Here is a 22942-nt window from a genome sequence, read left to right on the forward strand (position 1 = left end):
CTTCAGAAATTGAATTGCTGAAGCTTCTGAGAAATATCTGTGAAATAAGAGTGCTCTCTGCAGTATGTATGCGTGCTTGAGAGATGCTTTTGAAGCACGTTCTTTTGTGAACTGAAGGAGAAATGTGAAAGTTTCTCTTTTTGTACCACATCTCTGCCCTTGATTGAACCTTTTATCATGTAGCAGCAGAATTTTCTGAAGTGCACACAGCGTCCAGTGTAGAGGCTGTGTTATTTGGTATTGGAAGCCAACAGCTGAGAAAATGCTTCCTTGCCAGAGAAACATTGTAAAATGCCACAATTTTCACCGCTTTAATATCGATAACTAATTGTGCTTGCAAAAATAAAGGGTCTGAATTGCACTTGGAGAGCAACAGTTGGGCTAGTTTTATATCTGTTTCATAAGAGACAGGGTTATCTTTGTGCTGAGCGTATCAGTTTGGGAACACAGCCATTCCTAGAATACGTGATAGTCAAGAAAATGTCCTTGGATCTCATACTAGAGAGAGAATTTGAGCTTAGAAGAATGTATAGCTTTGCAATGTGAACCTAAGTCTTTTCTATCAATCCAACACATTTTGCAATGAATGGACATTATGCTGTACAGGAGTACTTGTTGCTACAGGAACTAATGGAAGAGCGACACTAGAAAGCTTGAGGTGCTGCTGAGGAAACAGTGTGATTTCTGTATCACTGGACCAGATGCAGTCAGAAATAGATATCCTCTGCTGCATGCTCAAGAGAGTTGTGTGAGTATTAATATATTGAACTGGAAATTACATGTAAAGTCTTTCTTATTTGTTATGTGCCTCAGGCTGAGACTTTGACAGTGTTGGCACCCCCCAAAAGTATGCAAGTACAACAAGCCAGACTTGTTGTTTTGCTGCTAAGGGATGCCCCAGGTGGCATACACTCCCATGCATGCAGCCTGGACAGTTTTGTGAAGCTGGGGCCTGGAATGCCACTTCCCTGACTGCCAGTGGCTGTGCTGGGCTCAGTTCTTCCTAAGCATGCTGTGGAGTACTGGTGTTTGAGTTACAGCAGGTTTGTAGCTAGGAGCATGGGAAAAGAAGCTCATGTGGTTCAGTGTAATTGCAGTGTAGACCTTGCTTTCAAGAGGAATGTCAAGATGTCAAACACCTCTGTTTCCTCTTACATTTGATGGAAATGAAGAATGCTTCAATAGCTGTCGTAATACAAAAATATATATTAAACTTTGGAAACTTGTTTGAAATTGTCACCCTTTATTTATCTCTCTAATGTGTTCCTGTTGTTATAGCGGAGATGGTACATACTTCAGGTGGCTTGTTGAGAGATTCAGTTTGTTCATATTTATAAGGGATTTTGAGTACCTCACCAGGAAGTAAGCAAAAGCCTCAAGTGGTAGAAGAATGAACAAGATGATCTGAGTTGTTCATTCCAGAACTTTTGCTTAAGAGTTAAGTTAGATGTCATCACTGTGACCAAAAGGCATCCTGTCGACGTCATCTTTGCTGAACAAATACAGGATTTGAACTACCCTTTCTGCCAGACAGTTATTATCCCGAAGTTATTCATGAATCAGTAGGAGAAGTCTGGTACTCTTGTGTTGTTGCTGCTCTTAGTAAATCAGTGCTGTGGTAAAATTCCTTCTGACTGGACTTATCTTGAGGATGTGAGAATAAGATGTGCAGGACAGAGGCAGATCATTGCTCCTCTCGGCTGCCTTGTCCCTCGCCATCCATGTGCTAGATCTGCTTTTGATAGCTGTTTCTTGATAGTCGCTAGTCTTGGAAGGATCCCGTGGAAAGAGTCAGTAGCTTGCTGTCACATACATGGTCACTTTCATAGCTGTGATGGATTAGCTATTGGAACTTCATTTTTATAAAGAAAATACATATGGTAATTCAGTTTCAGGTCAGACAAGCAGAGTGTCAGTGCCTGTTTTGTGTCTGTGCAGTTTCCAAGGCTTACGGGCATTGCTGTGACGTGCCTGGGCTCTGCAAAGCTTTGGCAAAGAACCACCGGGCAGACCCCAGGGCTGAGAGGCCATGTGTGGAACAAGGAATCCCTCCCCGGTCTTCTTGTTAGAGCAAAAATTGCTTTCAGAAGGCTGTTAAGGAAGATTGCTTCATATGGGAACATTTTGATGTGGGAGGACACAGACACTCAGTACTTACCCTCAGAACTCGTGCTGGTAATTTTTTGAAGGCAGGTCTGCCTCCTTGCTTCTGCCATTAGCATCTGCAGCAGCTCTGAGTGGCTCCTCTAGCCTTCTCTTCATTCTTTGTCCCTGCAGGGGAGCCTGTGAAACAGCTGCAGCTGCTGTGGAAAAGAGCAGGTGAGGCCATGCTGACAGACACACCTCTAGGGAACAGTGGCTTAAAAGCTGCTCTGTGCTAATCCCTTGTCTCTGGCAGTCTGTCTTCACAGTTTATGCACTTTTCCATTTCCCCTAAAATTCCTTGATCACTGGTTCCATCTAGGTGCCATATGCAGCATTTCTGGATCTCTAAATGATTTTAATTAGGAGAGACCTCTGACTCAGTTCTGTGCTGATAAATCTGAATTCATCCACCTTTAGCATGATATTCTCAACCTTGTAAGTGGACAGTGACAGTGTGGGCTATGAATTAAGTGTTTTCTAACACAACCTTTTTTTTTTATCTACCTGGGGGAACTGTTGCAGTAGCAAGAATGTTTAAAGTTTTGGGGTATACAGCACTGGAGTGATTATGAAAAGCGTTGTCAAGGACCAAGATGGAAAAGGATGTAACTGTGTTGTCTGCTTTCTGTGCTCTTTATCTACAAAATCTGCTCAGAATCTGCAACAGACCATGGCAGCAAAATATCTCTAACGTTACACATTTTAGGTCTTTCTGTTATAAAGCAAACTTCAAGTACAGATTTGCTTGGAGACACGTAATTTACCCCTGCTAATTTTGATGGGGTTTTATTAATGCCAAGACTTCAGAGGCACCATTTGCTTTTCAACAGCTCTTGCTGTGCCTCAGTTTTATCAGCAGCATCCAGATGGAATTCACGTCCATTGTCATTAGGGAAATGTGGGTGCTGTGGAGACAAAACTGAGAGCTCAGAGACTTCCATCTGCCTGGGTCTTTTCACAACTCATTTCCTTGTATGCGCAAAATCAAGTGAGAGAGACAGAGGCTGTTAGGCTACCCATCTCAGACTTGGGTGGCCTTTACAGACTTCCATCATGACCTTGGACGTGCCGTTTGGGATTAGATCCACAAAAGCTTTCAATGTGGGTGGAATTTATAAACAGATATCCAAAATAATAATGTGTCTCTTTCAACCATGCCTTTCAGGAAGAAGGGAGCTAGTCGTTTATACCCGAAGGATGATGCATCTTAAACCCCAAGGTGGAAGGGAGCATTGTTACTCTTACCTTTTCCAGCAGCTGGGTTGAGCACCTGTGCCACCTTGTGATGTGATCTGCTGAGAAGCCCATTCTGAGGAATCTAAAGCACCTCCTGCTCTAGGAATTTGTGTCCATTTTCTTTTTATTTGGACCTGCAATACAGGGGTGGTAGCACTTCCTCGTCTCTCAGGAAAATAGAGAACATTGGTATGACAACCCACCAAGAAACAGTTGTGCTGCAGCCATATGAAGTACTCAGTATGGATTGATCCAGCTGTGCATCAGTGTTAGAATTGCTATTGGCCTCCAAAGTACCCAAACCAATTTATCTGGATATCAGAGCTTCCCCCTGATATTTTCAAGAACATATGTCTAAGTTGTCAGAACGCTGCTCTGCAGTACACTGAAATCATGGAGGCAATGTGAAATGAAGAATAAATCTTAAATTGATATTTGTACTGAAATCAGGTTTGTATTGAAACAAATAAAATGGATGTTACACTATTGATTGTTATTGTTCACATTTAGCTGGATAAGAATCTCCTGAGTTTAATTTCATTTGTAGTTGCTGAAGTGGTGGTTGCTGCTCTAAAAGTCAGCTCTGTATACACAGAAATTGGAGAAACTTTGCCAGGGATTGTAGGTCTCCAAAGAGCACGCTGGGCCTCAATTTTAATACGGTTCTTCAAATACTAACAAGCCGATGCTGTTGTTCTCTCACTCTGCACAAGCCTTGCAGAGCACCTTCATTTCTAGGAGGTCTGCAATTTCTGATGTGGTTGCTGAGCAGAAGGGTCGGAAGACTTGCCTTAATATTCAACAGTTGTTGTCATTGCTTTGGGATTTTTGGCCACTGGTATGGTTGGAAGGAGGCTGAAAAATTGTAGAAGAGTCCCGACTATGGAGGTTGCTTCATGTGTGACACATTGTTGGAGGAGGTGTTGAGGTGATAGATAGCAGAGCATCTGGCTGGCTTTGGCGGAGTGCTGGAAGAATTATCTGCGTTTCTCTGATTTCTGCATTTCTCAGTAGGTAAAGCTGGTGATGCGTAGTTATTTGCATTCCCTGCTTTTGCCTTGTTCTTCCCTTGACATTAATTACTGACCTTTGTCGTGAACAGGCTGTCAGGCTAGATGGGCTTTTAGTCTGATGGCTCTCCTCATGTAGTCTTCTCTTCAAGTCACTTGAACACTTCTGTTGCATGTGAATTGCTTCATTCAGGTGACAGAGGGGGAGACATGGAGCTCCCACTTGTTAAGAAGTACAACTTAGCATTCTGAAGGGCAGGATGCCAGCTGCCTTTTTGAAAGGAGACAGTGCTCAGACTTCTACTCCTGCAACCGACTCTGGAATTATTTCTAGCATCAAACATCTCCCTTTTGCGGAAGGTATGATAGACGCATATCTGTAGGTTTTCTCTGGCATGTTTTTCCAGTGTTTTTTGTTGTGTGTTTAATACTGGGCATAGTAATTATCCTTGTGTATTTAAGTATATTTCATTTAATTCATTAGAATGCTGAAAAGAACAATGAGAAACTCAGAAGCTCAGAGGTAAACTAAGTTTCCAAAGCTATCCCTCAGCCCTTTCTTTTACAAGTTGTGATATATTTTGCTGATTCCTTTAGTTTGACCCTCTTTCCACATGGCTATTTCAAAATGATTGGTCACACACTGTAGTTTAGTAACAGTATGGAAAAAATGCATATTGACGTGCTGAAATTAATTTTATCTGGATCAGAGATTGTTACTTAATGCCACATGTCTGTGGTAATACTAACTTATGGACCTGCCGGTTAACCAAAAAGTTAGTTCACAGCCTGAGTATGCTTCCTTTCAGAAAATCAATGACATGGTTATAGGTTGCTCTCAAAAAATTTTTTCAAATGTATTTTATAAAGTTGTAGATTTCCCTGCATATATTAGCGAGTTGCTGTCTCATGTCATACAATAAAACAAAGTTGAATTCAGCAGTGTGGTCTGTGGCTGGAGCCAAGTAAGAAATTTCAACGTAAAGTTCGAATGTGTGAGTTTGGTTTAGAAGACTGGTACAGGCTACTTCCTTTTTTTCTTTTTTTTCTTTTTTTTTTTTTTTTCCTGAAAGCACCAAACTTTCAGTATGATTTAGGTGTCTAGCACTGTATATCATGGAACGCTTTCTTCCAAGTGTATGTGCTTAACTTCTATTCAAGGCACTCGTGTTTCTTCAATGTGCTGGTTTGCTTTTAAAGCAGCACTTTTAAATTTGAACATTTCCTTGTTCGGTCTCCTCTGAATGTGCCAGATATGTATGTGTATATATGGATGTATGTGTATATATGGATACAGTTATATATAGATTTAAGTAATCCTTCTGTTTACTCTAGCACTGGTGTCTTTGTCTGGCGTCAGCATTGTTGCCATCAGCGACAGATTGGACTTGTTTTGGGGGATGGGAGTGCAGAGTCAGCTGGTCTGTATTTAATCTTATTGCTGTAGACTTGATCCTCACTAGAGGCAGCTGCCAGCGCCTGATCCTGTACTAATTTCTAAGCAGCAGTTGGTCAGCAGCTTCCTGGCTGTTTAATTCTGTCAGATGGCACAAGCGTACAGCCTGGACGCCTTGGTGTCTCTGCTGTGATACAGACCCCTGGTTACACTGGGTTTGCCTGTGTGTTTTCTGTCCTCTGTAGAGTTTTCAGAGATGCACATATACCCGATTATCAATTACATTTAGAGCATTCACATTTCTAGAGCAGGCTTCCACTTGAGGTTCCACTGGGCTAGCTGGTTGCTTCATGTTTATGGGGTTTGATTGTTTCAGTTCATTTTCTGGTTCAGATAAGAATATCCTTTCTCAAGGGTTTCGTTGTGGAAGGTAATAGAAGAAAATAAAAGAAAGGTGATTTGTTGTTTAGCTGGGCAGTAGCCAGTATAGCCTACCGCTAGTGTAAACATGGGCGTGAGGGCTTGTATTGTTTCCATCTAGGATCTTTGGCAGTTTGTTTTGCAGACCACAAGACAACCCTTCTTGGTTTTTAATCCTATTTCTAGAACAGAAGTCAGCTTCTTTATTCTTCAGTTAACTGTGTAACTTTCTGCCAGTTACTTAACCCACAGATTTCAAAATAATGTGAGATAATTAATTCTTTAAAGCTCTTTGTCAGGTAGAAAATACTAGATTCATTTTACAGATTCATTACAGTGAGGCATGTGGTTAATTAACTTTAGAGTGATATGTACCACCCAGTAACAAACCTGGAAGTGGAACGCCTTGGTTCTAACTTTACTTCCTGGCATTCTATAAATTTTGATTTCAAAGATAGTTTCTCTCCACTTGCTGTCTTGGTAAGTAGTTTCATCGTGTTGCTACAGAGCTGTCCTCTTTAAAATGTGTAGAAAATATGTATTATTGTGAAAGAGAAGGTGTCGAGCAAGTACTTCAGATTTGCAAAATCTGTTTGCTCTCTGCTTAGACAGCTTCTTGCAACTGCATCTTTCTTGGGGAGCACGCTCTCTTGCCTTAGACTATTTCCTTCTTTCACCAACAGATTTTCAGTCAGGCTGTGCTTCAATGAACACTTCTCAGTGCCAAAGCCAGGTTAAGCAATTTTTCTTCCTAGCCATTCACTCGTGCTCCAGTGCTCCCTTTATTTCAGCATGTGTGGTGCCAAGACACTGAACTGTACCAGGATTAAATATAACTTGTTGGGGTGTTTTGGGGTTGTTTTTTTGTAACTTTCATTGTGTGGCCCCTTGGACAATTGTACTGGCACCCTTGAGGGGCCTGGGATCTGGAGTCTGCAGCTAAGGGAGAGGGCAAGGAGCAGAAACTGCATAAGCTTGTTTTGTAGCTGAGGAGAGAAAAATGTCCGTGGAACCATGGTTTCAGACTGCCACAAGCCTGCCAAGGAATCACATCTGCTCTTACTTCAAAGCCTGTAACAGAACATTTTCTTTTTTCTTGAGAATATTGCATTGCTTGTAGATATATGTGGTGAAATATTCAATTTCTTTTAACTCATTCCCTCCTCAACTAGCAGATGAAAAACTTGTCTGTGTAGATACTTGGGGTTTTAATACCTTCAACATTTGTGGTAGTTTTCTTTCATGGTGGTTGTGACTCTGGTGAGTGAGAGCTTATCATTGCAGGCAATTACGCCCCCTAAAAGACACTTTTATTCCAAATTAGTGTTTTCAAGCCAGCTAGAGCATTTGATTTTTTTGCATAGGCTGGACTGCTGCTGTGTTAAGATACAGCATAGCTGTCTTCACTTCTTTGAAGAGCAAACTTCTGTTGTTAAAAATGGGAGGGGAGAAGTGACATTGTGTCATCTATAATCCTTTTGTTGCATTTTTTGAAGCACAAGGTTTTAAGTTTAAGGAGAAATTTAAACATAAATCTATTTTCCTTAAGCAAACTTGCAGCTAGAGTGAGGCTGTTCATTCCGCGGTAAAATCGTCACTCTTCTTTCAGTACATTTCCACAATTTCTGTAAGTTGCAACCCTCTAGCAAGCGAGTCTGTACTGTTTTCAGCAACCAGGAACATTTTATCTTTACGGATGTGGGGGTAAGCCATAATTGTTTGTATCTCACAGGCTCCCACTGATGGAAACTCTTGTCCTGCAAAGCTTTGCACTTGATAAAGAATAATGCTTGAGATGTCAGCCCTCTGGAAATCCAGAGCTCTGTAGGAATTAAACTCCTTGAATATCCTGTTTACAAATCCTCAGATTTAAATCCTTATTTTGTTGGAATTCCTTTAGGCAAAGATTTTGGTTTTCCCCACTGTATGCCTGGTTTATGCAAGTATGGGCGTAATAAAATGGTCTGGCGCTGTCACTTCAGAAAAACTCATATGTTAAGTTTATGGTAAAGGTACTTAGATTTTCTAAGGAGATGAAGAAGCTGGCATTTTGCGTTGAGAAGCCTGTGTGGGCAGAATATTCAACACGGCAGATAAGCTTGTGGGAAGTGGCATTCAAAGAGAGAACTAGGAGTTTTTAATCAGTAGAAATGGGTAATGTTTTTAACTGTTAGTGTGGGCTGCTCAAGATCAGCTCAGGTAGCATTTGAGACGAGATGAGCAAGCTTAGAAAGTGCACGTGCAGCAGTAACAGGAAATCATTCAGCATTTGAAATAAGCATGCAAATATGTGAACAGTGGTATAGGTCAGTCTGAAATCATGGAAAAGAAAAAACAGATCAAGACTGGGGAAAGTTCAATATTTCCTTGAAGAATAATGTGCTAACTAAGCAAGAAGCTGAAAGTCAGTGAAGGCCATTTGACACAAGCGAGCCTTTGGACTCTTGCCCTACATACCATCGTGTGGGGCAGAGCCCAGGAACATGGCAGACTGCAGAGTGTGTGCACCTAGAGAACTGCAGAGAAGGCTGCCTGTATAAGAAACGTCATCAGCTCGCGTATGATCACTGGCTACAGTGAGCTAAGGGTTGGATGTATAAAGATTAAGAGCTAAGAATGGTACAAGAAACCACACAATGCTGGGTATGAATCTTTCATTCAAAATCCAACATAGATAATTACCCTCACTGCTTTTATCTCCTTTTAATGTTGAAAAGTCTCTCCATGGAGACTTTTCTCCAAATAAGGGAATTTATTTGGATTTTGGTTTTGAAGTTGTTTTTTTCCTTTTTTTTTTTTTCTTTTAATAAGAAAAGGATGAATTCCAGAGAGGATTTTTTTTTTTATTACTACTTAGGCTTCTCAAAGGATATTGCAAAGAAGGACAAACTTACGGAAAGTATATGATGTTCTCCTTTTTATAAAATAACAGAAACGAGACATCTGAGTTTCTAAGGGCCTATGGGGGAATAGCTTACATCTTGAAGGGCTTAGGCCATAGTTTTGCTTGAAAGTATGTAAGAGGGTGTTTGTGCGCATATGAAATAGCTAAGATACTAGTTACTGTTTAATCTGCTTTTGGCAGTCCCTGAGGATGGAGGTAGTTGTCTATATTTGTTCACTTTTCTTTTTAGCTGGTATACCCTAGATCAAAAGTCATACATATAGTGGCAGGGGGAAGGGAAAACCAGCAACCCAAAGCTTTCTTGCAGGGGGCCCGGAATCACTGATGATGTCCCAGGATGCAGTCTGAGTTAGGTAGAGATCTCAGTATTCCTATGAAGACAGAAGGTTATTTACTGTTTTTGGAAAAAAGATGTCTCAACTGGTTTTTGGCCAGGTAACTATGACTTCCCAGCAGAACTGGATTTGGTAGGAATAAGTTAATTCTGAAGAGAGCTTCGAAGAGAGCTTCAAAGACAGGAGGAGCATCTTTGGGAAGAAATGGAACTGAGCATTTAGGAAAATGTCAGCAATGCTTTTCCTTTGTGTGGGAACCAACCACTGCTGCAGCTGCCTGCCTTGTGAATATTTGCAAAATACTGTTTCACGATTGGGGAAGCTTGCCAGTAGTTGAAGCTGAATGCTGTAAAAGAAAGCACATTTATTTTAGTCTGTGTGAAGTGAAAGGAGGAACTACTTAGAATTGTGTAAAAATTATTTGTTTCACATTTATAACTTGGCAGCACAGTGACTTATGAATTTGGAGTGTGAAACTGATTTGAGAATGAGCTGGGGACTTCATTGCTGCAGGCTGAGAATTAGTGTTTTGGTAAACCTTGCTACCTAATTTGTGGATGAGTATTTGGTGCTTCAGAGACATTCTCATTGCCCCCATAATGTTTATGGCAATAGTTTATAATTTTGTTTGGTTTTTCCAGTGTCAGATGCTTGTTGTCATCTTTTTGATGAAGAGGTAGTCGCAAATTTAGTTCAAGTTGCATTGCAAGTAAACTTTGAGGTAATGGAAAGAACCCAGACTGCTGGAAATAAGAGCAGTTCCACTTCCCAGCCCCTGCTCCACCAAAGAAAGTTTAGTGTGCATCTCAACAGGACAAAACTTTCTCTGCTGTCATCTATTGCTTATCTCTATGTTTGGCTGGAAATACTGCTTTTGGAAAAGCTGTAGTTTACATACCCGTTTTTATTTCCATGGCTTCTCTTTCCTTGATTGACCATGACAGCAAATAGTGCCGTCACTGATGGTAGAGTTTGTCATGGTACTATCTCTCCGCACATAACTGATTTGAAATTGCAATGTATTCCACACAGCTGCAGTGGTATTACCAGCAACAGCTGCCATGGTGTACGCTCAAATTCGGTCTTCGGTACTAAAAAACTGTGGGTCCCTGTAGCAGATTTCTGTTTCTGTGCTCTGTAGAGCAGATTTACCTGTCTGAGACTCTGTAATAGAGTCACTCCAGGAATTTTTTCACCAGCAGCTATGGAATAGTAAAAGTCAGGTTAGAAGGTCAAGGGCAGTACATCTGATTAAAGTAAAACATATACTCCAGATGTTCGTTAGGTAATTTTGAGAATGAAATTTAAATTGATATTATTTTGATAGTGTTAGGATCTGCGGGTTTATGAACTAACTCTGCACTACAAAATGGAGATACATGCACACTAAACTGTAATCCACTCATCCATCATAAAGCTTCTGCTAGAGACCCATTTAATTTCCAAACAGAAGAATTCATTATCTATCTCCAGAGAAATTAATTTTTCTTAAGTGTTACTGTGTGCAGTGAGCTATCAGAGAGCGTTTTATGGCAAGCAAGTGAGGAAGCAGCTGTCTGTAGCATGCAGCTATGGAAGTAGTGAATAAAAATTTTCCATGGGCAATGCAGAAATACAAGGAATTATCTTTGTGGCCCAAGAGCGTCAACAAATACGGGTTCAATTCATCACCCTGCTAGAGTTTCGCTGTGCAACTGACAGCGGGAGACATTGGTTTTCCAGCCTAGATTTTTGTTTTCTGTCTAATGCTATTCAGTGTAATTTGCATCAAGGTCATGCTTAAAAACATGTTACCTAGTTGTGGGCAGTCTAGTGTCCCAGGATGTTTGTTTCAGTGGAATGCAAGTAACCTGTGTAGTCACAGTTTGGGTGCTACAGCCTGTCCTCAATATTGCTGGGCCCTCTGTAGGCAATGTTAGTTCTTTTAACTCAGACCTTCTGGTTAAAATGGCCTGACACCAAATAAATCTGACTCTTCCAAAAACACATATGGACTCTAATGTATATTTCCTCATGAATTCTGGCAGTGCAGACCACTTCAGGGGTGTGCCCTTAAAGCAAAATCACAGAAAGTGAAATGGCTCTCTGGAATAGATTGCTAATAACCCGTCAAGCACTCCTTCCCTTCAACTTCCAACATAAAACCGGATGGTGTTTGAAATGACAGAACAAAAACTTTCTGTGTCCCTGTCAAACAGATGCCAGAATTGAAGTTTCTGATTATACTGTTTACAGTATCTATTTTCTGTGAATGAAGTACAGCGGATAATTCATTTAGTAAGGCTGACAGACGGTTGGCTGCTCTGTACAGTACTTTCCAGTGTAAAAATAAACTGCAGATGTTTGACACGGATATGTCAGGATACTTAACTTTGGGTTAGGGTTTGCAGATGTCATGTGTTTTGTGGAAGCTAAATCTCTTGTCTTAGGGGAAGGAGGGAAGAGGTACAATGGCACCGAACACTGAGAAGCATGTCCTGTGTGTGACTAATGCATCCTGACCTGTGGATGCTCTGTCCTTTTTTGATGTTTTTTTTTTAAAAAAAAAAAAAGTGCTGTTGGTAGTAGTGAACTGTTTCTGTGATGTGGTTTTGAGAACCGTCATTTGTTATTGGTAGGCGGAGGAGTTCAACAACTGCCAGATGATTTTCTTCATCTTGTAGAATTGTCCCTATAAGAGGGGAGTCTTGTATAGCACTTTACTGTTTTAACTGCATAGAGCATTATTATCCATCAGAGCAGCACCCGGGAAGTGGAGGTATGTTTGGGCATGCAAAATCAAGTTCTTGCTTCCTGATTGGGCTTGTCAAAGAGGATTTTTGATGACAAATTGGTCCAAATGTTTCACCTCTCCAAACTGTTTTAAATCCTCTTCAAAAGATGTGGTGCAGGGATTTATGTTGGGTGCTGGTTTGGTTTGTCTTCAAAGCAATAGCAGTAAGGCTGTCAGTTTTGAACTTGGCAAGTCTTGAGAAATGGATGAGGTTGTCTAGTTTATCTAAATGCAATGCTTACAGCTGTGTTTCATTGGATGCACTTGATGGCAGACACATACATGACCGATGTGTTCATTTTCAGAGTAGTAACTGCTCTTGGCTATGGTTCAGCTAAAGTTGCATTGTCCTGTGCATCGTTTCCTTATCTCAGCTGCTAAGTCATGATTTTGGAAAGAACTTTGTTCTTTGGGGGTTTTTTGGAGGGTAGCAGGGTGGGGTGTTTTGGTTTTTTCCCTTTCCAGGGCATGTGTGTGTTGGGGAGAAATGAAGCAATGCTGACTTTTACTTGTTATTACTAATACGGATGTTTTCTACAGTTCTAGGATTCAATTCCAGGGTCGTCTTCTCTTCTCCCTACTTCTTCCAGCCTGGCTTTAACATGCTGTTTAGTAGGAATTTGTCATTATGCATAATAAGCACACCAGGATAAGTAATATGCAATTTGTTTTGTAAGCTTCAGAAGTTGGCTGTTCCCTAGAATGTGTGGATCTCAGCCCTCTAGACCCAGCACAAATGTGAATATGTTATATTTAAAAAGTCAAAATAAAACATGATTGGTTGATAGCTCAGTAATTTACATCTCTTGTGGTTTATCTGTCTAGGGAGACAGCAGGAGCTGGAAGCTGAGGACCAGTACGTGGAGGCTGATCAAGACCTTCATAAAAGGACGGGGCGTTCTGTGCAGCCGCCTGCGGAAAGACCTGGGGAGAGGCGAATGGCAGAAATGAAGAAACTGTATGGTGCTGAAGCTGCCAAAATCCAGGCAATGGAGGCTGCCATGCAGCTAATCTTTGATAGAAACTGTGACAAAAAGCAGCCCAAATACTGGCCCATTATTCCCCTTAAGCTGTGAGTACCTGGACTGTGCTCTGATCTGGCACAGAGCTGTACGGATGGGTGCCTCAGGTTGTGCTGCTGAAAGAATAAATTGCAAATGTTAGTTTCAGTTGGGCTTTGAGGCAGAGGCTAGCAAGGGCAGCATGTTTCTTTACCCTGTGTTCCTTTTACGCTGTCTGTCAGCAATGGTCACAGTCCATTCTACCTACATACAGTAATAGGAGGGACAGTAATATCAAACCTGTCCAAAGTCATAGTTTCACTCATTTGATACCCACCTGCCTTGACCGTGCTTGCAAGAAACATAACTATGTCTGTACTCAGCGAACTGGGAAGGCTTAAAGCGATGCACAAAAGAAAAAGAAGATACCAGTTGTCTGCTCTTTCCATTTACGAAATTGAGTAGTCCCAGTTTTCAGTCTTATTCAACATAGTAGCGTTTGGATCCTGTTTAACACAGCACAGCTTGAAGTGTTATGTCTGCAATCTTGGACTTTTTGAGAACCAGGAGCCCACTGGCCAAGATACAACATATCAAATTACTGTAGCCATTTGAATTCTTTTTCAAAGCTTTGTAATAAAGCAGGAAGTTTTTCTTCCAGACTGATAACTTGTCTGGCAGGAGTTTGACTTTAAAGCAAAGTTATATAGAAAAATGTTTTAATGAAGGGGGGGGGGAGTGGTGGAGAAGCCTGATATGGCCCTGTTAGAGGTATGTTCAGCAGAAGAGAAGCTTAACAGGACAAAGCACTCTTGGGGCCTGTGCCTACAGTGATTTTTGCCATTCTAATAAAAAAGCATCTAATTGGTTTGAAGCTTTAAAGAAGATGTATTAGTTTGATAGACTAAGGTTACATCTGTACGCTGTATATGAAGGCATGGAAGCCATGTAGCCCTGAGGGCTATGTTTATTTTGGGTGCACCTTTCCAATGCCCACTTGCGTATTACGTGCACAAAGCTTAAATACAGGCAAGTTAGATGTGCCTGTGTGTGTACTCATCTATCTGCACAGGCTGTTGGGCTCTGCTTCTGTCACTCTTTATTTTTGGTCATTCATGCTTGCCCCACTAATAGCTGACCAGGCAGAGTGAGGCACACAGACGGTCTGTGTAAGAGGCAGAACTGGCCCCTCAATACTGGTGACTCCTTAGAAAATGGTACCCTGAACACTTCCAAGGACTCTCTGTGAAGCGCTGCTGCTACGTCTCATTGTGCGTTGAAGGGTTGTAGTTTGAATTAAGCAGCACTTCCACGCCGGGCAAAGGAACGTTATGCTGGTTTAATTGTGACAAACATTCATGTGTCTTTTTGGCAATAGAGGAAGGTCACAACTACAATTCTAACTTCAGTTCATGCACATTGTGTCTGGTGTATCTCTGTAGCATGTGTCGTTTGCAATGCACACCAGCAGTTGCTGTGCCCTCTGCAGCAGCCACCTGCACCAAAGAAGTCCGCAGTGCAGTTTGGAATATTTTTGGTTTGACTAGCAGTTGTTATGTTTTTTCAAAGCAGCATTTTCATTTCAGTTCCACCTCCTTCACTTTAGATGTGATGAGATGGAGTTAAATTGAACACTGAAATTAAAAGTCCCCAGTCTCCAAGACTTCTTACTGGTATGATTAATCTGAAAAACATGCATGAGATGGGAGAGGGAAGAGAGTTATCAATAGTCCTGTATTTGTCTTCACTCATGTTTTTGGCGGGTTTTGTCAGAAATTCAGTGTTTGGGTTTCCTTTTGTTGACCAAATAAATTGTCTTCATAACACCTTCTAATTTTTTTTTATTTTTTTATAAACAAACTTCCATACTTCAGCACTCCATTTCTCAGATGCTAAAGCTCTCTTTTAGCTGCTGTATTGTTTAGAGAAGGTTGAACTTAGAACAAGGACAGTTTTAACATACTGAGAAGCACGAAGAGTGTTGACAGGACTTTAACAGGAATGCCAGTCAATACCACGCACACATGGTATGGTACAAAATGAATAGGAGGGTTGTTGTACCCACTGGGGGAAAACCTCGTCCCAGATTAATGTGCGTAGATGTCCCTGTTCCTATTTGAAATGTTTCCAGTGTGGTGCTGGTGTCTCCCCCATGCAGTACAGTACAGAAGAAAACAAGGATGGGTAGAACTGGGCTGTTCTTATTTTTTCAACCGAATTCCCAGTTCTTGGCTGTGGTTGTTTCTGCACCCAACTGGTTCTGCTAGCAAAAGCAGAAATTCTAGTCTCCAAAAGTATTTGTAGAGACCTCATACAAGACAAACATTGAATTCCTTTCCTACTTCAGATGAAACATATGATAAATTTCCTTGTGTTTGGTTCTTTTAACTATTTCTAAGAGGGTTTAATATGTTTCATGAGGTTGGAAGTAGAGAGAACTGGATGAAATGTTCCCTAGGAATTACGTACTAAGGTCTGAAAGGGAGGAACACACTGCTGCAGAGTTAGAGTTGCTGCCAAATAATCCCTGTACTGCTCCTGAATTTCAGGGAATGGGCTGTTGCTGGTAGTTGGCCAGATGTCCCATTTTGCTGGTAGTTCAGTGGAACTTGAAGATTTTGTTGCAGTTCTTTTACTCCATTTCCTGTGTCATTTTACATTTCTAAGAAACGTCTCTCATAAAAACATGTGACCGTGGAAGCAATGCAACTGCATCTCAAAAATGCCTGTTCAGTTAGAATGTCTGTAACATTCACCTTTCTTGCACATACGTATTATGGTGCAATCCTCAAACATGGGACCATGTACACTTTCCCTCCCCCGCCTCCCCCCAATACGATGTTAGGCCAGCCTCTTGACTAGAACACAACTGTGATCCTGCAAACTTGAGTCTTCCTTGTCCAGAATGTCGCACCTTTGCTTTCAGTTATGTCAACTCCTTGTACAGTCCTGCCCAAAGGGAATTCTTCACTTGCTGGTGGTGCTGTTTCTCATGAGCTTTTTCCCAGCTGCAGTAGGAGTTATACCCTGAAGTCACCAATACAAGTTGTCATACAATTGGTCTTAATTTCAGAAACTGTCTTCCTCATTTGCTACATGCAAATATGCAAATCAGTCTCATGTTCAGAAGAAGAGTTTGTGATTGGTTGAAAACACTTTGAAGATTGGAGAAAAATGGCAATAGGTCTTTCTTACTGAAAGCGTTCTTAAATTTTAAAAACCTGTCAGAACTGGCACAGTATAAATTTAACATACAAATGAAGCAATGACCTCTATGTTTCCTACTGAAAGAAAAACTGCTTACTCTTGTGCATTGGGGACATTGTCAAGAACGCTTGTCCTTTTAGAATTATTTCCCCATAAAGCAGTTGACAGTTTAGTATGCCTGTGTATACTAAGAGCAGAGATTGAACAGTTTGATGAGCATAACTTTTCTTTTAATCAACCTTGTTGGTAAGTACTCATCCTTTTTGATGGTAGTCTTGTATAATGGGTAGCTGCAAACATCTCCTGCTTAGAAGAAGCTTTAATAAAAAGCAACCTAAATTTCAGAAACAGCCTTTGTGAAGGATGAACACATATATAATCCATATGCATTTGTTCACTCATGTCTTTTTGCAAAAGCTTCTCATTCATTATATGAAATATATTTCAAATATTGGCATCTTCATCTCTTGTTGCATTAATAGGAGTCCAACTCTTTGAATAGAAATTGAGAAAAGCAAGATGCTTTGATTCAGCTGCTTAAATTTGGATATTTAAGTATGATTTTTGGCATGCTGGTCTGAATATTTTGGCTGAAAGAATTACAGAGGGGCCAAGATCATTGCCCAAAATGTGAAATACAGTCTGTCAAAAGGAAACATCCAGAAGCCTGTTTTCCTTCTGGTTTCTGAAAAGCATAAGTTACTGGGGAATAGACTATTTGATAAATAATACATTTATGCTGTGACAAAATTCTGTCTTCATGTTTGTGTGCTAATTCATCAACCGTCTGCCCTAACCTGCTCTGTTGTCTCCTATGATCCTGCCTGGATAGTCCAAAGGAAAGAAATTCTTACGGGCTTTCTCCGAGGTAGAACAGCAGCCTGTGAGGGAGTCTCAGCTGCTCCTGAAGGGTGGTTATAACTCAAGTATGAAGTTGAAGGCCTCACATCCCTTTGTATATTCTTAGATAGCTGGAATTGCTGAGCTGGTACACGGAGGCATGTGCAGTGGAGCTCTGGGTGGGTAGGTGATAGACTGTGACATTGCTATTCAGGTCTGCTCTTGGAGACCTGGCTATTGTAGCAGAAGAATTGCTTGGACGCAGTCCAGTCTTTGAAGTAGGTGAGTGCACATGCATCAACTTCTGCTATTCATTCTGGTGGGGCAGGAGCAGTGCAGAAGTCTTGCTCCACTTGCAGAAGTGGAGAAAGACTTGCTCGTCTTGAGCTTTGAGTGTGTAATTGAGATTCCCTGTGGATGGATTCTATTAATTACACAGTCACGGAAGGATGTTTTGCCCTTTAATCGTGAATCATTTTCTTCTAAGAAAGCGAGCAAACAGAATAAGTGAGAACATACGTAGTTTTTACAAAGAAAATATTTTTCAGCCTAACGATGCCAATCCCACTGCTGGTTTCCTAAACTACACTGAGATCTTTTGCCTACAAAGCCTTTCAATAAGCCAGAATACACAAAACTGTTACCCCCCTGACTGTTGTTCACAGCCATCCAAAAGAAATACCTTTGTGGGGAGGGATGAGAAAAGTGGAAAGGATTGGTAGGAGTTTTATCCAAATACAGTTCAGAGTGGTCCTCCTTAATTTTTAGACTTTGTTTTAAATAAAAGCAACAGTTTACCAAAATCTGGGTTTAATAAAAATGTGAGGAAAAGTCTATCGGGCTATTAAAAATTGAGTGACACCACTGTCTTGGGATGTCCCTGAGCTGCACCTTAGTGGAAGCTGGGAAGGGGTAACAAAATATTACTTTATTCATGGAATTTTCTTGTATTGTCTGCTAGACAGCTGCCACTGGGTGATGGCATAGGAAGCTAACTAGACCTCTGATCTATTTATAGCAATTTTTAGAATTTCCACGTGCTTACACTGAAGATCAAGATTGAAATAATCAGTCCTGAGGTTCAGCTTTCGGCTATCCCATGCATCCTTTTTCCTAGGTACAGAAACCACCACTGTGGCTCAACTCCACCAAAGTTTACTGCCATTGAGGTCTGCCAGCAGCTCTTCATTGCACGATCACTCCCTCGCTGTAAGTCAAAAGGAGTCAAGTTGCCTGCTGCTGAGATGTTTAATGTAACCCAGTTCATTTGTAGTGAAAAGGATTAAGGGGACCACTCGCTTGCACAATTGGATGAGCACATCGATGGAGGTAGCAAACTCCATAGGCATGAGCATTCATAAGGCAACGTTGCCACCTCTAGAAGAGAATGTATGAGCACATTTTCATAGTACTCAGTCTTCAAGGATTTTTCCTGCTTTGGTATAAAAACAATCCCTTTACATTTCTTTTATCAGGCATGTTAGCCAGCTTTCTCTTATCACAAAACGTCTAGGAAAGCGTGTGTTTATTTTCCTTGCTGAACACAGAAGGTAACACTCATTTTGGGCAAACCCACAGAAGGGTTTATATCGATTACTAATGATTTTTTTCATTGCTACTTTCTGTGTAAAAGTTAAGTGTCTTGAGTTTGCAAGTTTGTGGACACTGTGCCAAGGAGCGTACTTGCACAATTCAGGTTCATACCCTTTGCTTTGGTGTGAGCTGTAGCAGGAATGGGATGACCAAGATTCAGTCAGCCCTTTCAGTCTAGACATGTACGAGCATCCAGCAAGAAAAATTCCGTGCCTTGTATTTCACTAATTTTGGTTCTTACATAGCTAAGTATTGTTCCCATCATTTGCACTGGACAGGAGAAGATCTCCTGGGTCATCATGTCTAGTTTTTGCTACCTCCAGCAACCACATCATCTAATCCATTTCGGAAACTAATTAGGCTCCACTTTAAAACAAATTCCATTTCCTGTCACCCCCACTTCTGCTAGTTAAGATTGCATGGCTCACTGCTTACTTGCAAAGCGTAATAAAATACCAAGGCTGCCCGAAGTTTAAGTTGTCCTTTGTCAGAGAGCTCCAAAAATTTAAGTGCAGGTACAGATTATGTATCTTGGGGTTTTTTTGGTATTAATTATGGTACTACAATATCCTCTCCCTGGACAGAAGGAAAGAAATTACTGTTGTGACACAAGTAAATGCTTGAAGTATGTTTTTACTTAAGAAATAATTCATCAAAGGCCACGCTTCTGGTCTGTAGCATATTCCATGGAGTGGTTGAATAATAACCGAAAGCTCCCATCCCACTGTCCTTCTTTCACGCAAAGTGGTGAGGCTGAGCTAAAACTTCAGCCAGTTATGCTGCAATGCACTTGAAACACAAATTTTGATGAGTTGCTCAAAACAGAATAATCCTTACATGACTGCAGAATATAAATCTGAAATCTGTAAACCAAAAGCAATAAAAAAAAAATAGGCATTACATAATTATTTCCTCTGGGAAGATGGTAATGCTCATGACTTTTTAACAATTTTCTACATATCTGTTGATGAATTTACGATTTCCAGTAATGCCAGATCACCCTGCGCTAGAGACAAAGTATTTGTTATACTGAGTCTTCCTGAGCATAACAAGACTTTGTCATTTGTACCACTGTGCCACGGAGCTGTCTCAGCAGTGCCACAGCTGGGTTGTGGTCCTGTTTTGGTGCCACCGCCCTGGGTGTTCAAGGGCTACACATGAATCCTTGGCACCTCCTCTGACAAGCCCTGCAGCTGAGCAGCACTCAAGGTGGCGGTTTTTATCATGATGTATCAGTCCTGTGCTCCTCATTATGTTATCTTTTTTTGCTGGCCATTGAACTCAGAACATCCAAGCCTTACTACCTGTTTCGAGGCTTGCTCTTGCTCTGAAAGCCACGATGCTGAGTGCATGATGTGTGTGACATGATTGGGTGCCATGGCAGCAGGTCGTGATATCATAAATGCCAGATGATTAATTCATTTCAGGGACACACCAGAAAGAACAGCTGCATTGTGCTGCAGAAAGTCCCTACTCCAGAACTGCTCTCCTCTACCAGCAAAGAAAAAGAAAAAGGCTGACAAAAGTGCTTAGTGCTCCCTCCTTTGCTTGTCTGTTGAGCAGATTCCTCTTCAGGTCATCAACAGCTCCAGTGTGAGAGCATAAGCATGTATCTCTAGAGTGCAAAAGTGCGTCTGTAGAGAACTTTTAAAGACATTAGTTATTCGCCCTTCACAAGTGTGTTTTACTACGCAGACCTGCTCTAGGAAGATGTCCTATACTTTCCCTGACAGCAGCAGTTAAATCTTGTTTGGAAGGGGAGGAAGAGCTGCCTTACTGCAGTCTCTTCCTTTCCATAGCTCTTTTAGTCTACAGTGTTACTTGCGTTATTCAAGTCTAGCAAAATGAAATCTGTTTCTATAGCATGGCTATAGCTAAAGCTTTTTTTTGTGATAAATACATTGATAATAATTAACTGCACTAATGGATTGTGTTACATTGTGGAAACTCATTCCAGGCATAGCCTGCAGCGCGGCAGTCCCTGTCAGTGAAACAGCATTGCTCGCTTCAGTCCAAGAAGATACCACATCCTACTGGAATAAAACATACCAACAGTTTATATTGTTGAAACTTTAAAATACCATATTAAAAACCAGTAATTGAACAATTTTGTTCTGCTAGTATAATTTCCTTCGTGCCAGGCTTCTGAAGCGTGAAATGATGTAAAACCGCTATGATGCTAGGAAACATACAGCAGAATCTCACATACAATGCAGATTTATTTTTTTTAGTAGGGTGCCAAAAATTATTATAATAATAATTGTAAAGAAAAAGTGTCAAAAAAAATTGTGTAGGGTTTGCTGATTTTTTAATCTTATTTTAACTTCCTGGTTTCCAGAAATAAAATTTGAGGGGATTTTTTTATACTCCTTAGCGGAGCAACCTTTAAAATGCTGAATGGCTTAGCAACCTCACTTTGCAGGGCTTGAAATAACATCTGAATGCATACTGAATGTAGGAAAAACGCCTCCACTGCCTCTCTCACTGCTGCCATCCCCACGAAGCTACCTGGAATTAAATGGCTACGCACTGTGATGCATTTTTATGGTAATGTCTGTCATACTTCAGATCTCCGAGGATCCACCTGAGCAGTTTCCAGGGTTTCTTTTTCCTCAGTCATTTTCAGTCCACCTATGCTCTCTTCCTCCTCTCTCGTCTTCTTTTTCACAAAGGCTCCTACCTAGCTTGTATCCTTTCACCCCAACACACGCTCTTCTGCAGCCTGATTCTGCACTCTCATCTCTCAGCTCCTGCACTCCACCTCCCACACGCAGGGCACGAAATATTGCCCGGACACTCAGTAGCCAGCAGAGCAAATCAGAAGGACTAAGCTAGATGACCAGAAAAAAAGTCAGTGCCTCTGGCACCATAAACGCTGAAAGCAGAAAGTACCGAGACCCCACAGCGTTGTCCCCCAGCTGTCGGTGGCCAAGGGAAGATCACTCTCTCCTCTTTTCCTAACTAAACCACAAAACTTCCTCACTGCTGTGCAAGCGGTGGGAAGGGTGTCACTGCCAGTTCATCTCTCCCCACTCTGGGTAGGCTCCAGTCAATCATCCACAGTAAATATTCCCACTTCTCTTAACTACTGACCAAAGCCTTTCTAAAGTTGCAGTGCAATGAAACCGCCACAATCCTGTTGAGCACCAGGGGAAGCTTTTGTACGACTTTCCCCTAGCGGGAGGAACAATTACTGGATACAGAGCCTGGACTTCACAATCCATCTGGTTAATTTATAGTGTATCTCAGCAGTACATCTCTGTCAACTCCCATCTCTCCGACGACAAGGCGTAACTGTAATTTAGGAGCTCAGCCATCTGAAAGACCAACCAGGCAACTATGATCTATTCTCACCCAGCAGATGAGGACATTGCTAAGGCAGTTTCTGAACTTAAGAAAGATTTTCTCTCTTTCTCTCTTTTTTCAGCCCTCTTTGCCACCTGGCATCCAGTTTTCTGTTTTTCCAGTGGGCATTGCTTCAGCTCAGCATGATCCTTTGGAGGAGGAGCAGTAGCTTATTTAGAGCTTAAAACACATAGAGATTTACTGGCTGGAACCCCAGAGAACAACCTAGCAAGAGGCTGATGAGGGCACTTAGCCAAATCATCTCCAAAACACTACTGTTAAAAGAACCTGATGTGCATGTTAAGTAAATATCAAATATGCAAAACCCAGCACATGTAACATGCAGATAATAGCATAAGGTAATGGGCCCTGTCTCCAAATAAATAACAGTACTTTCGCAACCACAGGCAGTTCCAGTATTTTCACTTTCAGCATCCTCTGAATGGGTCATATCTATAATATAATAAAACTCCCACAGGCTCCAAGCAGGACTAGGATTTAGTGTTAAACCCTGGCTAAAACGAGGGGAAGAAATTTCTCTTGCACACAAACAGGCAAAAACTCTAGAATAAATGTGATCCGGGAAGGGATTATATAAAGGTGTTGATAATTTCATTTGCATATAAAATAATAACAACAAGAACGGAAGCTAAATTATCCCACATATACAGAAACCCTGGGTGTTCAGGATTGGCTACTCATTATTCTCTTGTCATATAAAGCAATTCAGTCTGCA

At 41.2% G+C, this 22942-nt stretch overlaps 1 protein-coding gene across 3 annotated transcripts in view; it reads left to right on the forward strand.

Annotated features, from left to right (window-relative positions):
- Positions 1 to 20708, forward strand: part of GEMIN8 (gem nuclear organelle associated protein 8) — a 33403-nt gene extending 12695 nt beyond the window's left edge. For 2 of the 3 annotated variants that reach the window (XM_054812767.1, XM_054812768.1), the window contains 3 exons: positions 13046 to 13292; positions 18386 to 18477; positions 20289 to 20708. In XM_054812767.1, coding sequence (XP_054668742.1) covers positions 13046 to 13292; positions 18386 to 18477; positions 20289 to 20458 — 509 coding nt within the window. In that variant the 3' untranslated portion in view covers positions 20459 to 20708. Of the gene's footprint in view, positions 1 to 13045; positions 15048 to 18385; positions 18478 to 20288 lie in introns of those variants that run through there. The other variant, XM_054812769.1, reaches the window with a different exon arrangement.
- The last annotated feature ends 2234 nt before the right edge of the window (positions 20709 to 22942 follow it).

This window comes from Grus americana, chromosome 1 (assembly GCF_028858705.1).
Source record: "Grus americana isolate bGruAme1 chromosome 1, bGruAme1.mat, whole genome shotgun sequence".
Classification (NCBI taxonomy): domain Eukaryota; kingdom Metazoa; phylum Chordata; class Aves; order Gruiformes; family Gruidae; genus Grus; species Grus americana.